Source organism: Odontomachus brunneus, unplaced genomic scaffold (assembly GCF_010583005.1).
Source record: "Odontomachus brunneus isolate Ranch 3 - 2012 unplaced genomic scaffold, Obru_v1 Obru_scaffold_021, whole genome shotgun sequence".
NCBI classification, from domain to species: Eukaryota; Metazoa; Arthropoda; class Insecta; order Hymenoptera; family Formicidae; genus Odontomachus; species Odontomachus brunneus.
Window position 1 is genome coordinate 2,512 of NW_022639471.1, and position 22,243 is coordinate 24,754.

The 22,243-nt window shown below is 44.9% G+C and overlaps 1 protein-coding gene across 5 annotated transcripts in view; it reads right to left on the minus strand.

Moving 5' to 3' along the window:
- Positions 1–218: 218 nt before the first annotated feature.
- Positions 219–22,243, minus strand: part of LOC116842150 (DNA-binding protein D-ETS-4) — an 80,931-nt gene continuing 58,906 nt past the window's right edge. For 2 of the 5 annotated variants that reach the window (XM_032810921.1, XM_032810922.1), the window contains exons 5-11: positions 22,012–22,243; positions 20,617–21,260; positions 18,204–18,358; positions 13,081–13,276; positions 12,240–12,600; positions 4,007–4,217; positions 219–920 (exon numbers count right to left, since the gene is read on the minus strand). In XM_032810921.1, the coding sequence (XP_032666812.1) occupies positions 4,172–4,217; positions 12,240–12,600; positions 13,081–13,276; positions 18,204–18,358; positions 20,617–21,260; positions 22,012–22,243 (1,634 nt within the window). In that variant the 3' untranslated portion in view covers positions 219–920; positions 4,007–4,171. Of the gene's footprint in view, positions 921–4,006; positions 4,218–6,739; positions 12,601–13,080; positions 13,277–18,203; positions 18,359–20,616; positions 21,261–22,011 lie in introns of those variants that run through there. The other 3 variants (XM_032810923.1, XM_032810925.1, XM_032810924.1) reach the window with 3 other exon arrangements.

The following is a 22,243-nucleotide window of genomic DNA, read 5'->3' on the forward strand; positions in this document are numbered from 1 at the left end:
AGTTATATTAACGTTTGCCCAGTAACTGACGAATAAAACTGTTGGGATCCCAATCAAGATGTAACGTTTTGTCTGCAGTTACTGTGCACAAAAAATGCACAATATCTGAACTCATTTATTGATCGAGAACTGAGCAATAATTGAACAAAGAAACTATTCAGTCGATTAATAAGCAAGTTTAAGTTGCTCATAAAATGGACAGTTTTATTGCTAGTAATAATGGATACTGTGTGCATGCTTGCTTATTGTACAATTTTAATTTTTAGTAAAAGTCAGTACAGTCGTAGACATAAAGAATGTCTGATTTTTTGTAATAGTTTCAAAATATAACCGAATAGTCCGATATAAGAAACGTATTTCTTAGGTATAATTCTCTCATTAGATAATTTTTAGGTTACGTTGCCAATAAAAAGTCGGACCTTTATGTCCACAATAGTACAGGAAATCTAAGGTACGTTTCTAAGATAGTCTAATGTGTTTTTGTCGCAATGCAATTCTATATCATTAATATACAGCCCATTTGTCGTTTGCTCACTTTTAACTCTAACATTACTTGTCACTTCTGCCATAACGTATTGTTTTGTTAAATTCAAGATTTCCTCCAACTTCCTCTTCCTTGCTCTATGTTTTGCTACGCGTTCACTTATTCTTTACATAGTGTTAAGATCGTTTCTATACAATATAATTTTTATCGTGCACATGTATATGCGATATAAAACTTAATAAAACTATGTTCAGTTCTTTTCCAGTTTTTGCGCAGTTTCGATGCAACTATGAAATGCAGTAATACTAGACAGTAACTGATTAGGTGTCTAGTAAAACTGCATAGATTTCTACTAGGGCACTTTGGTGGGTAATTAAGCCTCATATCTCTGCTCTACATACCTTTGCATTGAGCTTAAAATCTCTTCCCATCGTGTCTGGATATAATAACAGAAAAGAAAAAGAAAAAATATATATATTATAATGGTTTACACACACACACACACACACACACACACACACACACACACACATATATATATATATATATATATATAATAATAATAATTTTTTTCATATAAATTCTTTTCAATTTGACTATGCTTCTAGTGTAGGAATAGATTATTAGTAAAGTTTATCTTACTATGAAATATAGAAAATTTTTTAATAACAACATATTTTAGTACTTAAAATATAAATAGCATATATGAAAATGAAAGAATAATAAATTAATGTCGATCTCGGTTACAAAATTCTACAGCAACGCCAACTATAAAATTCTCTAAAATTATAATATAACATGTCAAATTGTCAAAATGATAAATTATTATTATACGTGATATATATGTGACATTACAACATAATATAAAAAAAATAGATCTATAATAAATTATATGTTAAGTATATAATTGGTAATTAATATATTTACAAAGTCGGTAGATAATTTTAATTGCCTAGCTGGAATTGCTTAACTGAATAATCACAACTCTTACTCGATATTTGTTTTGTGAAGCACAAATAATTGATAGCCAATCTAATAAATGTTAAGGCCTTACTGAAGCTCAGTATAAGCGCGGGCTGATTTAGCGGGCCGATTCGTTGCACCGAGAGTCCCATCCCCCGCGCGGACCCTCTCGCTCGCTCGCTCGCCGTGTTCCCCATAGCGGCTGATTTATTCTCGCGGCGCGCTCGATATATCGGAAATCTCTGTGCATTAATTCCACCTGCACGAGCGTCCGCGCGCCGGCACCCGCGCGCTCGCGATCGATGCCTGATTTATTTCGCCGGTGTACGAATTGACGTCGGTCGTTGGACGGCAACGAGGCCGTCACGCCGATACCTGGCGCGCACACTCGCGGCTGCATCTAATCGACGCGTCAGCTGGAACAACGCTGTGCAAGCGTCACTTCGCCAGGTGAGACTTATAAATCGTCAAGCGTGTACCTTGATATTCCAACGAATCACAAAAAAAAAAGAAACAGAACGCGACTCGAGAATTCGTTCGGATCGGAGATCCCGTCCCGAGATCAGTGGTAATACGAATTCAAAGTTTCGTCATCGAAAGGCAATCTCTTTAGGAACCATGCTTCAATTTCTTAGCCACGCGAGAACGCGAGAAAAAATGAGCGAACGTAACGCGCGGCGGAATGTGTACGAACGCCGCTCCGCCTTCGATCGACGTTCCCGTCGTTTCCTTCAATTACGTGTCCGCCCGACGCGTTTGTTTCCTTAATTTTTGTCCCGAGACGCGCTGAAGAGGAGAGAAGAGGTCGACGCACTCGAGGAGAGCGCACGATGGATTCTCACGTGAGAAACGCGACGACCCGCAGCGTGCACTCGCCGCCGCAGCGGCCGCCGCGATCATCGGCGCGGTTGCAACTTTGTATGGAAATCCCGATACGCGATAAAAGCGGCCGAGCGCGGGCGGCCGGAGAGAGAGAGAGAGAGTGAGAGAGAGAGAGAGAGAGAGAGAGAGAGAGAGGGAGAGAGAGAGAGAGCGAGAGTAAGATGGGGAGAGAAAAGGGGAAAAAGGCGGGGAAAATGTGATCCAGGCCCGGGCTTCGTGGTAGCGAAGGCACACCGGCGCGCCGAGGTCATCATTATCCGCCATTATCCGCTCGCGGCCAACCACTGTAATCCGTATTTCATTTTCTGCCGGTTTTTTGTCGCCGACGGAAGAGCGGTTATACGGCCGAAGATTACAGGCGCAGCGCGGCCTACGGTGACCGATAGTTTCCGCGATGCGCAACCTAGCGCGGCCAAGATGCGCGCTTGGGCGGAGAGTGCACCCCCTGCGAACCCCCGTTGGCCAGCCGTAACCCCCTCGGCGCGATATCCAGGGTCAAGGGGCTTTCGAAGGGGCGTGCGCGCGATCCGCAGCCGAAATATCGGTCTCGCGATTCCCGCGGGATCCTCTTGAGCGCGAGACAGTCGGGCTTGCGAGGGCGCGCACGGTTCATTGAAAATTTTCACCATCCGACGCGTGTCACTTCATGACGAAAGACTCGATAAGTTTCAGCTGCTGAGGACATTCGCGTGTCTTCGAGGAATCCGACGAGCGTTTCGGTATTTACGAACAACGCACCGGTTGATAAATTCTTCTACTCGGGGATCCGTCGGCGAATACGCGAGAACCAGGTGAAAGCGTTGTGATCGAGGCTCTTGCGAGGGAGAAAGATTCATTCGACCTACGGAGAAGGTTCACGAACGTCGTACTGGTCGATAAGTCGCGCGACTCGGGATTCAGCCGGCGAATTTACGAAAGCTGCCCGCATGGTTTGCGTCGCGTAAAAAAATCGACTCAACTTCTCCAGGAATAAATTTATCAGTGGCAGGCAATTATTAAATTTTAAAGTGACAGAAATATGGTATCTGTCAGTTATATGACTGGATTGAATTTTATCTTATGGAATTTTGCGAGAAATATTCATTTGTGATAATGAGCTCGGTCGGTCCAAATTTGAAAGAAGTTATTCTATCTAACGAAATCATTCAGATTTAAGTAAATGTTATTAGTAGCAAATAAATATTGTTTGCGTCTCTCTAAGCGTACAAATTGGAAACGGGCTAAAAAATCGCAACGGGTCAGATCGCACTCTAAGCTAAATAAGTGTGCACCGGGAAGACTACTCTCGACCTTCTTGACCACTCACCTGACCTCTCGACGTCTTCGTCATCCGTCGAGAGTCCTTCGATCGATCGATCGATGGATCGATCCCCGAATCCGCGAGACAACGCGTGTCGCTCGTAACGAATCTCGGTTGTTGCATAATGAGAGCATAAATTACGCGCTCTCGTACGAGAGTTCGCTCTTTTTCTCTTTTTTCCCTCCTCTCCTCCCTTTCCCCAACCTCCTGCACTTCCTCCTCCCCCTTCTCCCCCTTCTCCTGCTCCCACCCGCTATCGCCGCTTCGGGCAAGCGCAATAAATTCCAACGTATAGACAACGGGGCCCCGCGGGGCCCCCGCCGCGTGTCGTCCGCAACGCACGCACACGCCGCAGCTCGTTGTTCGTATATATTTACCTGGCAATTAGTTTTGCGGAGAATGTTGTTGTCCTTGGTCGTACAGACAGAGCGAGCGTGAACGAGCGCGCGCTCGCTCGTTTGCGGGGGTGTCCTCGTCGCCTGGTATATCCTCGTGAACAACATCCGAGCGAATCTTAAGGCGAATTTACTATTTCGGCCCGCCTACGACGATCGTTCTCGCTTTATTGAATTAGCGGACTGGAGTAAACTGCGCAGCAAATTGATCGTCGACATTAATTTACGTATATTGCAAGGTCCTCTCTCTCTCTCTCCCCCCCCCTCTCTTTCTCTCTCTCTGTAGATTCTCTTTTGTCGATAAAAGTGCTTCTAAATGTATTTACAAGCCAATCATAAGACTTACAAGTCATATTTAGAGAAGCGCTTTTATCGGCAAAAGAGAACTCAGAATAAGGACCGTAGACTGCCGATTTGCGATTCTACATTATGTATGGGTTTTGTCACGGTGTTTGTAAATGTTTTTAAACAAATCGTACGAATTGATACATATAAACATATATAATGATATAAATCATATAAATGTATATAATGAAATAATGATATAAATATATGTATGTATATAAATAAATGTATGTATGTATTCAACATGTTAGTTGTAGGTGATCTAACTCGCGAAATCCTATTCGCGGGCAACATCATTGACTGTGTTGCAATGCAATTGAGAGGTGCACCCGGAGAAAAGGAAAATTTCTTTACGCGTCATTTAGGACTGATTTTTCCAACTTCTTGGTAAACTAGTCAACAGTTAAATCATATGTCTGTCTTTGTTTGATTTGAAGGAAAAACAAATCGATCCTTAGAGGATCTCTCGTTCTCCGAGCCGATACCCCGGACCGTTTGTCGATTTACGAGCTCGCTCACTTCGCTTCATCTTACACTAACAGCGTGTATAATTTTAGAATCGTACTGCGCTTGAGCCATACGCGCGCGCGCGCGCGAACAGCGGAATCGTGATATCAGCGTTAGCCGGCGATTTTCGCGTCCGAGACGCGATCTCTTGAGTTATGCCGCTTATGCGCGAGCGGCATCGCGGATCGCGAAACAATAGCCGGTGCATCCCGCGATAAAATTGCCGGGGACTCATTTATCGCGCTTAACGATACGCGGTCGCGGCGCTTGTGGTTCGCCTCGCGAACGCTATGAAACCGCGACCTCCGCGCTATCTCTCTTCGCTCGCCCTTTGCTCCCCTCCGCCCTCTCACCCACTCACCTCCAGCCTGCAGAGGTGCCCTCCGCGCGTTCGTTACTCCCCTTTAACACCGTGCTTTAACCGCGCGCGCTCGCTCTCTCTCTCTCTCTTGACAGAGCGCGAGAGCCGACGATATCCGACGCGATAGATCGAAAGGGGGGCCCCCGAGAGCCCCCTCAGCCCCTCTCCCTTTCTCTCTTGGGCCCGGAGCCCTCGCTCGCGATTTTTATTTCGCCGCCGCCGCGCCGCGCCGCGCCGCTCGGCGCGAGGTGTTGTTGCAACAAGGTGTTAGATTAATTGCGCGATTAAATCGTCGTAAATCTCGAAAAGGGACGCCCACTCGCCGAGTGCGCGCACGAGGGTGCGAGGAGGAAGGGGGAGGATGAGTGAGACGAGCGGGAAAGAGAAAGAGAGAGAAGAGCCGACTCTCCTCGTGCACCTCCTCGACGTTTCCAGGGCGATACGAATCTTTATGGCGGCGAGATTCTCGCCTTCCCGGCCGCATTCTCCTCTTCTTCCTCCTCGCGCCGCCGGAGACGTCGATCCTGAAATTGGAATGCCCGGCGCAACCATCAGCCGGATCGCCCTCGAGGAAAACTCGCGCTGAGAGTAAATACTCCCCCGCCTATCGGCCTATCGACGAGTGCTGTGTCGGGTGGAGTTTGTACACTCGAACTCGTCCGCGAACGAAACTCGACGTCGAAAGGAGAAGAAAGAAAGTAAAAAGAAGGAACAAGACCGTGTCCGTCGAAGATTGATATCTTCATCGATCTGGGATCCTCGCGATCTCCGAGTCGTTGAACCTTATCGATCCCATGTGAAGAAAAAAGATCTAGATGCACCTTTTCCTTTTGGTATGATACTAAAAAATAAAAGAATGTTATTCAAAGAAACAGCGCACGAGAAATAATCTTCCATCAATCTTCTAAGAAAGAAAATTTCCTTTGCTCTTCTTTGAGAGAAATAAAGGAAAATTAATTCTTTTGTAAAATAAAGGAATCTTGAAAAAATATTTGTCGACGATTGATATCTTCGTCGATCTGACATCCTTTTGATCTCGAGCGCTCGCGTCGTTGTACTTTACTGATCTCATGTGAAGAAAGAAATCTCGATGCATCTTTTTCTTTTTGTAGGATACCGAAGAATAAAGGGATAATATTCACAGGAAAAAAGTGCGCGAAAAATTAACTTCGATTAGCCTTCATAAGTTTTCTGAAAAAAATTTTTTTTGCTTCTATTTGAAGAATAAAGGAAAATTCGTCCTCTTGTTGCGTAAAGGAACCTTAAGAATGAAGGAAATGAAGGAAATTTACTTTATTAATAGAGCTATGACGAAATTCGCGAGCAACGATTAGAAATTCGACCGGAGACTTTCACCTTTCGACGCTTTCGCTACTACGTAGCGGGTCCCGATACGCACGTGGAATTGCGTCTCGTTGCGCTTAACTGCGTCGGCGTTAACGCGAAAGTCTCGGAGGATATCGGGTAAAGATGTGCGGCTGGGAAACTGAGGCGTACGCGCGTTTACGAAACTTTTCTTTCTCTTTATTGTCACTTGCTCCGTGTTAGTAACTCGCTCCGAATGTCGAGCGAGCGAGAAATGTCAACGTAAGAAAATATATATATATGTATATATATATATATATATCTATCTATCTATCTATCTATGTATGTGTATGTATATGCGCGTGTGTATACATATATATTATCATTAATATTATATCATTATTGCTCTCGTCAAGGCTCGTCTCAGTCCGCGCGCGACACGCGCATCGAATGTCTCGATCGCGGCCGACTAAGTCCAATTAATCTTAGGCAGCTTAGGTTTAACCGTACCACGGTTGAGTCACCACGGTGTGTTAAAGAGGAGAGAGAGAGAGAGAGAGAGAAAGAAAGAAAGATAGACTAATTAATCTATCCTCTCGAGCGCCGTGCCGGATTCTCTCAACAGTCGTGCTCCGCGCGATTTCACACAACGCGACGCGCTCGCGTCTGAGAGCAGCCTCGACTACGATTATTATCTCGTGATACGCCATACCCACCTTAATCTCATTAGAACAGTCGAAACACGCGAGTGTATATAAATAGATAATATATATATATATAATATATGCGTAACAATGTGCGTCTTGCTTTGACGCAAGACCGGTTAATCGAGTGTAGGAAATCAACGCTTAGTCCTAATTAAATATATCTGCTCATATAAAACCAGCAACGCCTTATATAGACATATGTATATATATGACGACTCGCGTCAGTCGTCTGCCCGCGAAAGTATGTACAATTTTGCGCGCACACGCGCGCGTCGACGTCGCGCTCGCATGATCGCCGTGGACCACCGAGCGCAAATGGAAGCGCGATTTTTCTCAGCCCCGCGGCCGAGCGAGGGTCCGTTCGACGCGCGCGTGCGATATCTCCCCCCTTTCGTCACAATTAATATCGTCTCGTTAATCACAATGGACCGTAGTTATGCAGGAATGACTCGACCCACAAAATTATGATTTAGGAATTTCTGTCTCAGCAATGGTCTCACCAATGGCCCGTATGTCTTCCTACGTAGAACGAAAAAAGACCAACAAAAAATCTCTGTGGGTGCAAAATTAGTTAAAAACCAGCTTTTACTTCCTACTCGCACCACTTTCTACTTATTTTTTAAGGGTCAATGAATACCCTTATAGAGAAGACAACTGACCATGTTTGGCTCCTCGAACGATGCTACATCTGTACTGTCGAAATCGTGTATCAGACTTTCATCTTCGCTTCTCTCGAAACGCACTTTATGTGGGCTGGATCCATTTTTGCACAACTATGGCATAATTTTCCGCGACCTCTTAACAATTAATAACGTGTAATCAATAACAATCGGCCGCTTCCTCGACATTGTGCGCAGCGCGACCGCAGTCGCGAGCTATTGTCTACTCGGTATCCGCGTGGTTTCTCTTTTTTTCCGATTGCTATTACCACTCCCCGCTTACTCGGCGAAATTAATTCGTGCTTGTCGACGTTTCGTCCGCGTCGACGAGCCGCGCTCTTCGTCTTCTTTTCCCTCGTTTGATTGCAGCCACCGACTGGCTGCGATCAACCACATCCCACCTCCCCGGGCTGCGCCAACTCTTTATCGCGAAAAATTGAAGAACCGTTAAACTTACAGAACGCGGTGGAGCCTGGCGTGAAACAGATTGCGGATTGTTATTCCCTTGGTGTGCAGATTTTTTTCCACTGCGAGTTAACCGTGGCTTCGTGAGAAGACAAATTGTGCATATTCACAATTGTGGTTATACCAAGCGAAATATAAATGTAATAATATTAATATAATTTAATCAAAATTGAAAAATTTGATCAAATTAAATAAATAATTATGACAACACACAATGAGAAGAAATAGTTGAAAATTTATTTGGATTTAAGTTTATCTCTGTGAAATAAAGTTTATTTCTGAGGAATAAAGTTTATTTCTGCGGAATAAAGTTTATTTCTGTGAAAATAAATTTTATATTCCACAAATAAATGTTTAAGTATTTTTTTCAGTGTAATATTCCATTGGTTGCTTCGCACGCACAAATTATGTACAAAGGATGAGTAATGCAAAAGTTAGTTGAGTTGGGAGACCAAAAGGCGCGACAACATCTTGATAGCTGATATTATTGTCATCATTGAACGGTAAAAAATGAAATAAGAGTAGATAAATCAAATATATAGATACATAGATATCTTTTTTTAACATAACGAATTACCAATTAACGATTACCAAGTACCAAGTATTACATGGGAAAAACTCCGTCAGTGTAGCTAATTTATTTATTACTTAGGAACTAGATGAAAACTCGACTATAAGAGCAGAAAGATTCCTGCAGGAGTTTCCACTCGGCCAATTGCTCTCAGTCGAGTTTTAACGGAATTGAATGTTCAGACGAATGTTCTCGGTCACGGCAACAGAAACATCATTTCCCGTCTGCGAGTTTTTCATTCGCTCCCCATTCAGTTACACGAACTGATCATCTTTTTTCTCCGTGTGGAAACTGTGAAACTCGAGGTAGAGTGTTTTACTAGACGAATCGGTGCAAATTGTTGCTGCACGTCGATTGCTATCACTTTTGCGAAACTTGGCATCCGCTTTACGTGGCAAGGAAAAAGGAAGGAAGGAGAGAGAATTTACCGAGATCCCGCGCCTCGGTCTACTTCCAATTTGACGAGCGTTCCACGCCAGGCCGCATAAAAAATAATGCACGTGTCGTAGAAATGCAGCGGCCGTAGAAGCGCGCTTTACGATCTAATTACGCGAGTGAATCTATTTCCTCGACGAAACTATCTGGCGGCGGCTGGCTCGCTCGCTCGCTCGCTCGTCGCCACGTTCTTTGGCTTTGAGTTCCGCGCGGGGATTTCGAGTGCATCGTGCGCTCAACGAATTGCACTGACACGCGCGCGGCCGAAAATGGCTGAGCCGTTTCTGTGACGCGCGGCCAAACGTTGAATCTTACACGAGCGAGCGAAATCTGGCCTTCACCGTCCGAGCCTTTAGTATCCTCCTTCGTTTCAAATCTCACAGATATCGCGCCAGATAGTTGCCGAGGTGTCGAGACGGCGAGATCGCGCTCTCACGCCGCGTCACAACTAAGTTAGACTCAAATAAATATAACGAAAATACACATACACGCATCTATGTATAAAATGATCATGCCGCAAATGCGCATATCTATATGTACAACCGATCGGTGAGCGAACGTGAACACGTTAGTACACGAGTCCTTAACGTTAAACTACGTCGAACTCATCGCGCGGTGTTAATTGGTACATGTATTCGTTGTAATGAGATACGCGGAGAGACGCGATAACGAGATTACTAAAATATTCAAAAAGCAGCGACGGGAAATTCAACACGGAGAGAGAGAAATATCGCGAAGCACCAAAAGATGGAGAAAGAAGAAGTCATAACGACAAGCGAAGAAGAAGATCGAGAAACTCAGCTCTGAGTTTTCTCATCAACTTGAAACGAAATTTATCGAACGAGAGAGAAACTGTAACGGTACGAAAGAATTATATGATAACGCGCAGGGAAGAAAAAGCTCAAAATCATACGAGAAAGAATGCGAGAAAGATCGACGCGACCGACGCGTCGGTGGTCACGCTTCTTTCTAAAGCGGAAAACGTGCACGGAGAAAATGTTACGGTAAAAAGACAACAAAATTGTTGTCACCTTGAACCATACAGAATTATGACCGAAATTACTATGTGACTGTTTAAAAATATTATGCACGTTTGATGTTTTACCGTAAATTCTTGCAATTACTTGAATGTTTTCTTACATCTGAGTAGAATTGTACATCAAACTTGCTATTTTTGTAGTAATTTACGATTTCTGTACAGCGTAGCTTTACAAAAGAACATCGTAAAAAGAAGTGGAATTTTGTTAACGTGATTTTTATCACGTTATATTTCCTCCGTGTATGAAAAGGCGAGGGAATCTCTTTGTAGTAAAACTTAACCTAACGTGGGGCTCACGTGAGCCCCTTGATACAGCTTACGTAGCTAAAGTCAACCTTAAAGCCTAATCGTTCATGGAACATACAGCGTTTAATATATCATAGATATATGGGACCAAAATCACCAGCACCAGTCGCGCGTCCGTGACGCCTCGAGCATTACAACACGATCGCCGTGTGCTGATCTTCCCGACATTGCGAGAGGCCTCAAGATCGCGACGGCGATCTCGAGCTCTTCGGGGCTCCGATCGGCTTCGCGGGGACGAGCGAGATTCGACGGCGCGCGTCGCATCCGGGGGCCGCTTCGCGCGGCCTTAACGCGCCGCGATTGCGTCCTTCATCGCGATGCCCACGGCTGTTCTATAAGGCACACTCGACAGCTTAACAAACACCTCCGTGCGCGCCGGCAAGAATGTCTTCGCGAGCTTCTCCGTGTGTTCGGCGCGCGGGAGCCTCATCGAAAGTTACGAAACCGCGAAGACGCGGCCGCTCGGAGAACGTTGGTCTGCAATCATCTCCGGGACTCGATCTGAACAGGCGAGCATTATTCTTCCTCGCCGCGACACGAGCCATATCTCTGCTTCGCGCGCGACAATCGCAACACGGCGCAATTGACACGGCACTAATTCGACATGATTGTACCTTCTTCGCGACCTCGCGTGTTCGATGCGAACAATTCGCGTGAGCAACGGGAGGAGGACGGTTTGCTTTCTTCTGTCGCGCGCGCGCGCGCGCGATGTGTAAAAGGGTCTCGTATAAAAAATAGACGGTTTCTCCGAGCACGCTCCGCGCCTCCCGTCGAGAAAGAGACGGCAACGAGACGGCACCGGTACGTACCAAGCAGCAGCGAATGGTTCCGCGCGCTCAAGTACACCCGGTCGATGTGTCGCGCGTCGCGACGCGACGCAGCTCGAGGATCCCGACGACTGATGCCGGCAAGCAATCGTGAGAATAGAGAGGAAAGAGTCATTTCTTCCCTTTTCTCTGGCGAATCTCCACCTACTCGCGTCCTCACTTCGCGTCCGCGATGAAGCGACGACCCGCGAGTCTGCTGACCGCGTCTACTTACCGAAGTGGTGAGGAAGGGTGTCGCGCGTTCATCTTGCATCGCCGAAAAGGACTCCAAGACACTGAAGGGAGGGAGGAGCAGAAGTGAGAGACAACGAGAGTGAGAAAGGGAGAGAGAAAAAAGAAGAAGATAAGGATCAAGAGACAAGGAGGTGAAAATGATCGCCCAAAACGGGCGTACTAAGCGGACCCGGCCGTGGCTCGGCGTTATCATCGCGGGATAATATCGAGCATGGCGGATCATCGTCGTTTTTACCTTTCAATATCCGTGCTGGGATCTTCACTCCGCTCCGAACCGCGGACGCACACGAGCGCGTACACGCGCGAATATTGCACTTGGGAAGAAAGAAAGTGAGAGACGAAGAGAAACTTTTCCAGAAAGGAAGGAGAAGAGAGAGAAAGAAAGAAGGAGAGAAAAGAGAGAGAAAGAAAGAAGGAGAGAAAAGAGAGAGAAAGAAAGACGGAGGCTCCTTACAGGCAGTAAGGATGACAGAACTGGTAGACCAGTCTCTGGCTGCGTTCCGTTTTCTTCATGATGCCCTTCTTGTAGTACTGACGAATGCTGCGGCTGAGTTTGTCGTAGTTCATGGCAGGCCGATTCTTCCGCTTGCCCCAGAGCCGTGCCACGCGCACCGAGTCCTCGATCTTGAAGACGCCCTTGCCGCGGTCCAACCAGCGTATGCAGGAGCCGTGTACGCCCGGGCTCTGCAGCAACTCCTTCAGGAACTGCCACAGATGAATGTAACTGCCGCCGTTGCGCATCTTGCCGCCTCCGCCGCCACTGGCACCGTTGCTGTTGCCGCTTTGGCCGGAAGCGCATTCCTCATCTTCGTCTGCTAAGCGAAGAACAATTGGATGCAGAATGAGAAGGTGAACAAGTGAATATCTCGTTTTGTTCTCGAGAAAAAAGTTGGAATTGAAAGTTTGATTTTTATGTTTCAATACTCAATGTTGACACGAAAATATAGAGTCAACCAAAAGACTCGGTTCGATTTTCCGTCTTCTTCGACAGTAAATCAACTGACCATCTGCTACGATAAAAGGATATAAATATTGTCAGAACGTTGACGAGATATTATGTAGACAATGATAGTGATTGCTTGATTGATGAGTAATTTGTTCCCGACAAGATTAAATTAGACTCGAAAGTCGAAACCGAACTTTTTTACTGACCTTATACTTAGATATTAATCTTTGAATTGTACCGATTGTTGCCTGAGCTTGGGAAGGTTTCTCTATTTTGCACAATGACGAATGTGAAAGTATAATCGCCAAAGAAATATTTGAATAATTTGTCGGAGATATTAATAGCGTACCGTCTGAGAAATCGATGGTGCAAGGAGACCCCTTGACGCTGGCGGTTGATGTGTTGCTGACAGTCGGCGGGGTCACGGCGCTGTTCGGTGGCTGGACCACCCCGGCTGGGCTCCAAGAAGCGGCCAATGTGTTCCGCGGCGACTCCTCAACTGCGGCTTTCCAGATCTCCAGTTGCGCGTGCAACATGCTTCCGCACTGCAACACAAACACAGCGTGGTTCTTACGTTAGTACCGATCTCATAACGATTTCCATAGCCGCGGCTGTTGTTCTTTCTCTTTCTATCTCTTTGTACACATACACACACACACACACACATAAATCTATATATATTTATATCATAACGACGCGTAATCGTCACATGTCAGTGTTCTGTTTGAAAAGGGCGAACAGCTCGCCGCGGGAACCAAAGTGCATGATCCATTGTGCATTCTGTACCTGGAGTATAGTTGGACATCGAGTCGCTCAATTTCCTGCGAGAGATCGCGATTAAAAATGAAAGGCGAGCGCGCGGGGAAAAAGCGCGCGCGCGCGCGAGAAAGAGAGAGAGAGGGAAAGAGGGAGAATAGATGACCGACAGTGAGACCGGGGGGGGAGAAAAGGGGGAAGGAGCGAGGCACAGAGCGTTAGAATTCCAACGGAAGAGTCGTGTTGTGCGCCGAGAGAAGAGAAAGCGGCTCTCCGTTGAGACGCAACGCAGGCAAGACATTCGAGCGGTTGACCCACTTCTCGATCGTTCCTGCCGAGCCAATGGCGCGCGCGCGCGCGCGCCCATACACGCCAGGTACGACGCAAAGTCGATCCTTCTGATCGCGAGATCGCGAGCGTATGAGCGCGACGTGCATGCATGCATGCACGCACGCGATGTCGCGGCGAGCACCGCCGTTCACCCTCACAACGCACAAATACGACCACGTGAGAGACGCGAAACGCTTCCTCCTTGCGTGAAAAAAAAACATCTCCGTTTCTGGACTCTTAAAGTTAGAATTGCATTATTTATTGATTATTTATTTACTTATAATTAATTGTTCGTTTACTTACCCCGAAATCAATGGTCTTAACACACAACTCGCGTTGCGAGAATTGACGCAAATTGTATTTGCATTTGTTGTTTTATATTTTTAATGTACTGTCACACTCTTTTTACACTATACAGGGGAAGAGTATTGTAACAAAAAGTGCAACAAAATTTTTGCGATCTTGCACCGTACAGAATTATAATCGAAAATATTATATATCTCTTAAAAAATATTATGCATGTTTGACTTGTGGCTACAAGATTGTTGTAATCGCTTGAATATTTTTTGTATTGTATACGAAAAACCATACCATATCAAATTTATTATACTAATTTTTATACGATTTTAGTATGGTCAAAGAAACGCTGTAAAAAGAAATAAGGTAATTTTAACGCGCGCAATTCTTACTACAATATTTCCTCCATGCGTATATACTATTATACTACGTTGCTTTGTGTGACACAGGTCTGACTTAATGGCAGCACTTATTGCTGTCACTCATCTCTTTGTGCGCCTTCTTATCTCTGTAACATCGTGATACATATGTATCGGTATTTCTTTTTCGCATGCAATAATGTATAATAGAATTCAATAGTATAGAAGTCGAGATGATACGAAGCTCGCGTGAAACATTACTCTCGATCCGTCGACATAACTGTGCAATGTCGAAGCATTCCGCTTGTGCTCCATTCAGCTGCGCCGCAATTACACTCGGCGCTGCTGCGTCGCGTCATTCCGGGAAACAGATTCTCGTATATCGATAATCACCGCCATTAAAACGTTATGCCAAACCGCAAGGAATGCTGTAATTATTTTCTCTCCCTCCCTCCCTCCCACCCCGGGGGAATTCGATGAGCGAACGCGGCGTGACTCGTTCGAGTTTTTACGAGCCGCGTCAGAGTTCGGAGTCACCCCAGAGATGCAGCCTGATTTCTCACTCTTCTATTCTCTTCGATTCTTTCGTTCATTTACAGAAATTACGCGATAATTCAAAAGTTATTCCTCAAGATATACTCCGGCACAAAGTATAGTTAAGAGGAAGAAAGATTGTAACGCTTCTTTTTCAATGCGACGCATCTATTCGAGTAGGTGTTTATTTTTAGCGATTCTCAAAGGATAATTTTTCTATTAGGCGTCGAACGCATTTTAAAGTTCATCCACGTAAAAGTGCTGCGATTTTTCTCATCACTGAATCTTACTCGCACACTAAGAGAAAAAATATGTAAGAAGTAAAAAATATTTATTCGGGATACATACTATAATAACATATTTACTTATATATTTCTCAAATAAGAAAATATACATTTTCTCAAAACTTTGGTTTTTCATAAAAGCAATTGTTTATTTTATTTAATGTGTAGAATTTAAATTTAAGGAAATATTACTCAATAAAAATAAATTTTTTTTTATTTTTTCTCAGAGTGCAATATTGTATTAAGTTGGTGCAAGAAGTTTGCCGTGTTTGTCGAATCAAATAAGAAACGAAATTGTTCAATTTCAAAAAATTAATGCTTATTACGAACAAAATGAACATCGACTCGCTATTTATTCACACATTCTGACGAGGATTTCTTATTTTCCTTCTAATACTCAAACTTCTTAGAAGAATTTAAGAGAAAAACAGCAGATCTCTCACACCAATCTAATGTTTAACGAAAGAAAGAAACTCAAAGAGTCAGGCGATCGATAGGCGGGCTTCTAATGGAATGAAATGCGAGATTGAAGATCCTCAAAATTCGTCTGATCAGATTACACTTTACAGATTGCGCAGTTGGGCCGGAGGAATCTTGGCAGATAATCCGGTATGCTTATGGCCAGCCAGTGAATGAAGTCCGCGGATGGAAATTTGAGCGCGCGTCGCGTCAACGAGACTCGAACGAACGAGGGAAGGACTCGCGCGAGATCGCAGATAGAACGTGACCATAAGCCTGACCATGATTCCATGCTACGAGGACTACCGCGGTACTTCGTATAGGCGCGATTATCCAATTACTAGACGTAAAGCGGAATCCATTATGCATGACTACTTCCCCGCTGCTCGCCATGCAACGGCAGCAACTACTAATCACTTCGCTCGCTATTAATTTCCGTTAGACTGGACGCCTGCAGTTTCGAGCAACGAGATGCACATCAATCGATGCACGACGACGCCTCGAGATCTACCTGGTCACGACTTAAATACTGCTGTCGCGTTTCTTCTTCCTCTCCACGGGCTTCTTTTCCCATCGTCATGACGCTACGATGCATTATTTGTTGAAATTATTACTCGCTTCGCGCGATGATAATGTCAAGTTCACTTGCTCGGCTTCGCCGCTTGGGCTCTCTCAAGTTTAGGGCTGACCACGCTTAGTAGTGTAATCAACATCGGCACAACCGGTTTTTCACACGCTCCGCGCCGACGGAAATAAAACTTGTTACTTAATAAGCGACAATATAGCTTGTACACGCACGTGCGCATGTCGGAAAACGCAGCGGAGAAAAATACCTGTTGCCTCGTGTTTTCTTCTACCGACACGTTTCTCGTCACGTAACAACACCACGTATTCCCGTGATAGCTTTTATATTTATCTCTACAATGCGCGTCTTCTCGATATCGGATTACTAGCGAATGGATCTCAACTTCGTCAAAGAATCCGCTAATAAAAAGAAAAAAAGAGAAAGAGAGATCGGCAATCTACGACAACGTCAATTCATTCCTAGGAGGAATGGCCTCGTCACTGAGAGAGAAAAAATAGTTAATCTAACTAAAATTAGTTATTTTTGGCCCTAACCATATTTTTTGGCTGTTCCAACACGAAAATGATAGTAACATGCACACGTAATAGTTATTATCACTAATGTTATATAATAGAATATATAATAAATATTACAATAGAATATATAATAAATATTACAATAGAATATATAATAAATATTACAATAGAATATATAATAAAAAATATTATAACAGAATATATAATAAATATTATAATAGAATGTATAATAAAAAAATTTCTCTGTAGTAATTATTTCTCCATGTGATTGTATAGTCGCAAATGCCAAACTTCTTTTTCTCAGTTTTTAACGTGGCTGACGCAAACGCGTGTGATTCTCTCGCACGCCAGATGATTGTCGCGGGAATCCCGAACCCGTTAAGTGTCGAAACCCTTGCGCTCCTACACGTTTGCCCCTCAGGTATGGATTACGCGGAAGGAACGCAAACGCACGTCGATTACCAGGAAACTCACTTTCACCGGACCTCGGACGTGGGCATTTCACAAGTCCGACTCGAGTCGTCGATCGTTTTCGTTACTCGTTTCCGTGCGCGAGGTCCCCCCGCGTTTCTCTCGATACGCGACCATCCGCGAAAGAAATGTCGACGCACGTACCTTGTCGAGACGCAGAAGTTGCGAGCGAAACGTAAAACTTTCACAAGCGCGTAACCGTGACAAATGCGAGATACGCTGTAAATCTTCGCGAACGTCAGATAAGCTTTGCGAAAAAACGCAACGACATTGACGAGACTGATAAGAGCGGCAGTTTTACGAGATCTTCTGCTCGCTATCAATGCCGGAGCACTTCGATACGACTACAGTTTGTATAAAGAAACGAACATCTACACGGTACGAATTGACTTGATAGCTTCTTTCATTGTCATCAAGTTTTTCCACACTAGTGTGAAAGAAAAGTAATTTGAAAAGCATCAGCTGATCGAATTGTCGAATTTTCCATGAAATCGTTTATTAGATACTGAGTCAACGATATGCACCAAAATTGCAAGTTACGCAATACGGCCGCGTAAGGTGTCGGAGAAAATCAATGTTGAGCGAAATAAAAGGAAAATGAAGAATAAAATAGAATATAAACATAAATAAATAGGTATAAATATAAGTAAAAAAATAAAAGGAGTAAATAAATAGGAATAAAAAGAATAAAATAAGTGACAATAAGGGGCGATAAAGTATAAAGGATAGAATAAGGAGCAGTAAGTAAAATAAGAAACAAAGAATTACTGTAAAATTGATATGGGAAATAATACGAGACAATTTTGCAGGAAATGTGCCGAGACTCTTTGTGCTCCGTTGCATGCTTAAAGTAAAGCGGATGAAAGTGCATTTGCGCTCACCTGAGGGGCTCTCTGGCAGAATTCCTCCTCGGAGAGGGAGGCCAGCGTCGCGCCGTCCACGTTGAAGCTCTCCAGCGGCACGGAGGGCAACTGCAATTGCCGCCTGGCCCACTGCACCCAGGCCGCAACATCCGCCGCGCTCCAGCGTCTCGGTTCTGCAATTAAAAGCCGGCGATCCGACGTTATTCTCCGCGGTCGTCTCGGGAAAAACGCGTAGCCGCGCGATAGCGGTGGTGAACGCGGCGAGATTATTCCATGTTATTATAACGATACAATTGTTGCCGCGGAACAATGAGAAATACGCTCCATCCAAATGGCGACACGTCAACCGGCCGACTTATTGAAAGCGTATAATTACGCAGTGTGCAATCGTGCTCTTCGCATTTTACGCGCACTTAAAAACACATGAAGTATACGATCGTCTTCAATGTCGCTCGATATAGGTGTGTATTACATTGTAAGACTAGTTAATTGAAAGTATTCAAGCTAGTATGAGTACTAGTACGCTCTAACACTCGTATTAATAATTATTAATTGAAAATCGTCTCAAGTGAGATACACTCAGCTCTGAATTTGGGATTAGATTTGAATTTTTTAGTTAAATCATATGATATATGTATGTGATATTATATTTGCAATGATTCGATTAAAAAACATATGTCAAACTTTAAATAGAAATCTGAGTACGCTACATTTGAAATAAAGTTCAAGCAATGACTATTAATGAGCGGACCCAACTAAAACAGCGAAATTTCCCGTGCCCGGGCAGAACGAAATTAGCCACGTCTCGACAGATGTACTCTCTATAGTACAATCAGTGTATTCTTCACTACAATGGTGCGAGTTTTTTAATTCACCGATGGATCCATCGATGAATTAAAAAACTCGACCATGCTATACATATTTCTAACTAGTGTGGTTCAGTTAACAGTATAGCATCGCAATCAATCTCGTTGAGAGAATTAGTTGGTAGTAGCGGCTGTTCCTATTACTGATACAGTTTGCAAACACAGATAGTATCATTACCAAATCGCATGGAAGTCGGTAATTCCATCATCACAAACGCAGAAAGTTGGATTTGACGTATAATGGATTTGTAGTGTACATACAGATTTTGCAAGGCAAACCTTACTTTCATTGGTCAAAATCAGTGAGATATCAATAAGAGTGAGAAAGCAATAAAGTGGGAGTGTTTCACTGAAAATCAGTGAATATTCACTGATTATCGGTGAAATACTCCTCTCAATTCGACATTTTCACTGATTCACTTTAAGAGGTTAGCGAGAGACCTATCAAGGAGAAATACGTAAAACGCAATTGCGTCGATGACGTGTGGGATCCTCGTGACGGCGTGAAGCGCCGTAATTTCGTAACTGCGCGTGAAAGCACGCCAACACGACTTCGTAACTTATTTCAAGCGTGACATCATGGTTCGGACTTAACGGACAGGAGGCAGTCGTCACGTATACATCAACAGCGACGGCGAAGACGACGACGACGACGACGACGACGAAGAGAACGTCGACGACGACGAAGACGTCGAAACTGCGCCTGCGGCAAGGTAACGAGAAGGTCTAACTAGGAGAGAACGAGGCGACTCTCGGCCAACACTTAGCCGAGAAAATCGAGGTACGCGTCGGCATTTCTGATCGCGCGATCTTAATCCGCACTATGTCGGAGTAGTATCGACGACTTTCTACGGTATCTAATTACGAGGAGATAGTCCACGGATGAATGAAAGTAAGGAATTAATGAAGTTCACCACACCAGAAGAATTACGAAGACTACGCACTCTACACGAAACGTCCCCTCGAACACGAGGGGGAAAGAGAGAGAGAGAGAGACGCTCTATTTGTGATCCTTCGAATAAAATCACGAAGTACGCTTTGATTTCACGATGTATGTTTTACACGGAGACGTGTATAATAAATGCCGCGATCTCCAATGCGCGATAACACGCGACAGAATCAGTAATCATCGCTAAGTAATTGTTACATGTCGAGTTACATTGTCGAGGCGTTCCGCAGTAGGAAGATCCGACGATAAAATATAGAAATCGCGAGCTAGGCGATGGGCTACGCGCCTGATAATGATAATAATTATCGCGTACGCGTGATTGCCAACCACTGTCACGGCGACGATAATGAAGAATGGCGCGCTTCTAAGGATAAACGCGGAAGGTCGCGGCGAGTCACGGTGCGCGCACATTACGCGCCGGCGAGAAAGTGCCTGCGATAGATCGGGCCCGGCTACGTGTGCGATGTGTGTGATTATACATTGCGCGCATAGAAACGTAATAAAAGCAACGTGGAGGGGGGAGTAGAGCAGCGACCGACTTGGGAAGATCGCCGATCGAACTTTCGCGGCTTGGCTAAGTCGCGAGAGCGACAGAAAGAGAAGAGTCGACACCCACCTGGATGAATGCCGAGCGCCACACAGGTGTTGTCGAAATCCTTCTGCAGCTGCTGAATTGCCAGGCTGAGAACCGGCTCGAGCTGCTCCCGGGCGAGGTCGCCGACGCACTCGCCGGCCTCCATGTCCTCAACGTAGCCGGTGCCGACACCGCCGAGATCCACCGGTCTCAGGTTGTACTTCCTCTGGAAGCTGGTGTCGCGCAACACTTCGCGCAGCAGCTGATGATCGCTCTTCTGACCGTCCTTGAAGAGCTCCTCTTCCTTTCGCAGAGGATTCGCCAGTTCCTCTTGTGAGCGTTCCACCTTCGGTTGGCTTATCTTGGGGATCGCGTCCGCTGTTTCCTTGCGCACACCCTTGAAGAGAAGCTCGCGCAGCGCCGAGCTGCCCTCGTACTCGCTCGGACCGGGCGACGACGAGGAGGACAGACACGGGGACGAGTCGCTGCTGTTGGAAACCGATCGCGGTTCCTCCTTGAAGAGAATCTCCTTGAGCAACGGATGACTCTGCACACCGATTTCCTCTTTCTTCGGCAAGAAGTCCGCGTCCAGGCTGTTGTAGATGTCTTCTTCGCTCCGCGGCGGAGTGCAGGGTACCGTGCAGTCGGTCGAGTCCTCACGGTAGCCCAGGCTCTCAGCTAAGAGTCTGAAACAAAGTAAAAGTGCGTGACCAGTTAGGAGATTGCGATGGAACAAGGAGACGCGATGTGTGAGAATCCGAGAAATGAGTCAGAATCGAAAATCATTACGATACTAAATGGTAAACGTGATCGTACAATTTGCGTTTACCTAACACTCGAGTTACTGACGACGTCAATGCAAAAAAAACATCAGGATTTTATGTAAGAAATAGTCTAAAAGTATTGAATTGAATACTGTGAATTCCCTGTGCTAAGAGTACTTGATGCTCACCGCTACAATTACACAGTGTAATAATAATAGATCAGAAAAGCCATTTTTGCAGTAAGTGCGATTACTAGATTAGCAGTAATAATCTTACACACCTATTATACTACTTCTTTTGCTGGAACAATAAAAAACGTGTTTGCAGGAGTGACTAATTTCAGGGAGATTGAACATTTTTTCTCTGACGACAGATCTCATATATCTCATATCTTCATCACATTACGTGCACTGAGAAAAAAATACTTGAAAATTTATTTGTACGAGATAAAAGTTTATTTCACAGAAATAAACTTTACATCTGATGAGTGTTTCTTCCTCAATGTGTACGTAATACTAGTATTAGAGAAACGTATAATATATGTAAAAAATTATATAATTTATATTTCATAGTTATAAAAAATATGTATATAATAGAATGACGTTCATCTCGTAACGGTAAAGCAATGCAAATGCGCAATTCGCGAAACAAGTCACGACCGAAGAGGATCTACCTGGATTCCTGAAGGATGGCCAGGAGGTCGAGACTCTTCTCCCTCTTGACCGGCTGCTTGGCTGACGGTTCCGGGCTGGTGGGGTAAAACTGGGCGCTCTGGGGGCTTCTGGGCACGTAGTAGGGACTCGTCGGGTACCCCGGCGAGGATCTCTCGCGCGAATAGTTAGGCGACAACGGCAGCTCGCCGTTGTTCTGATGATACGGCGGACTCTGGTAGATCGTAGGCGATC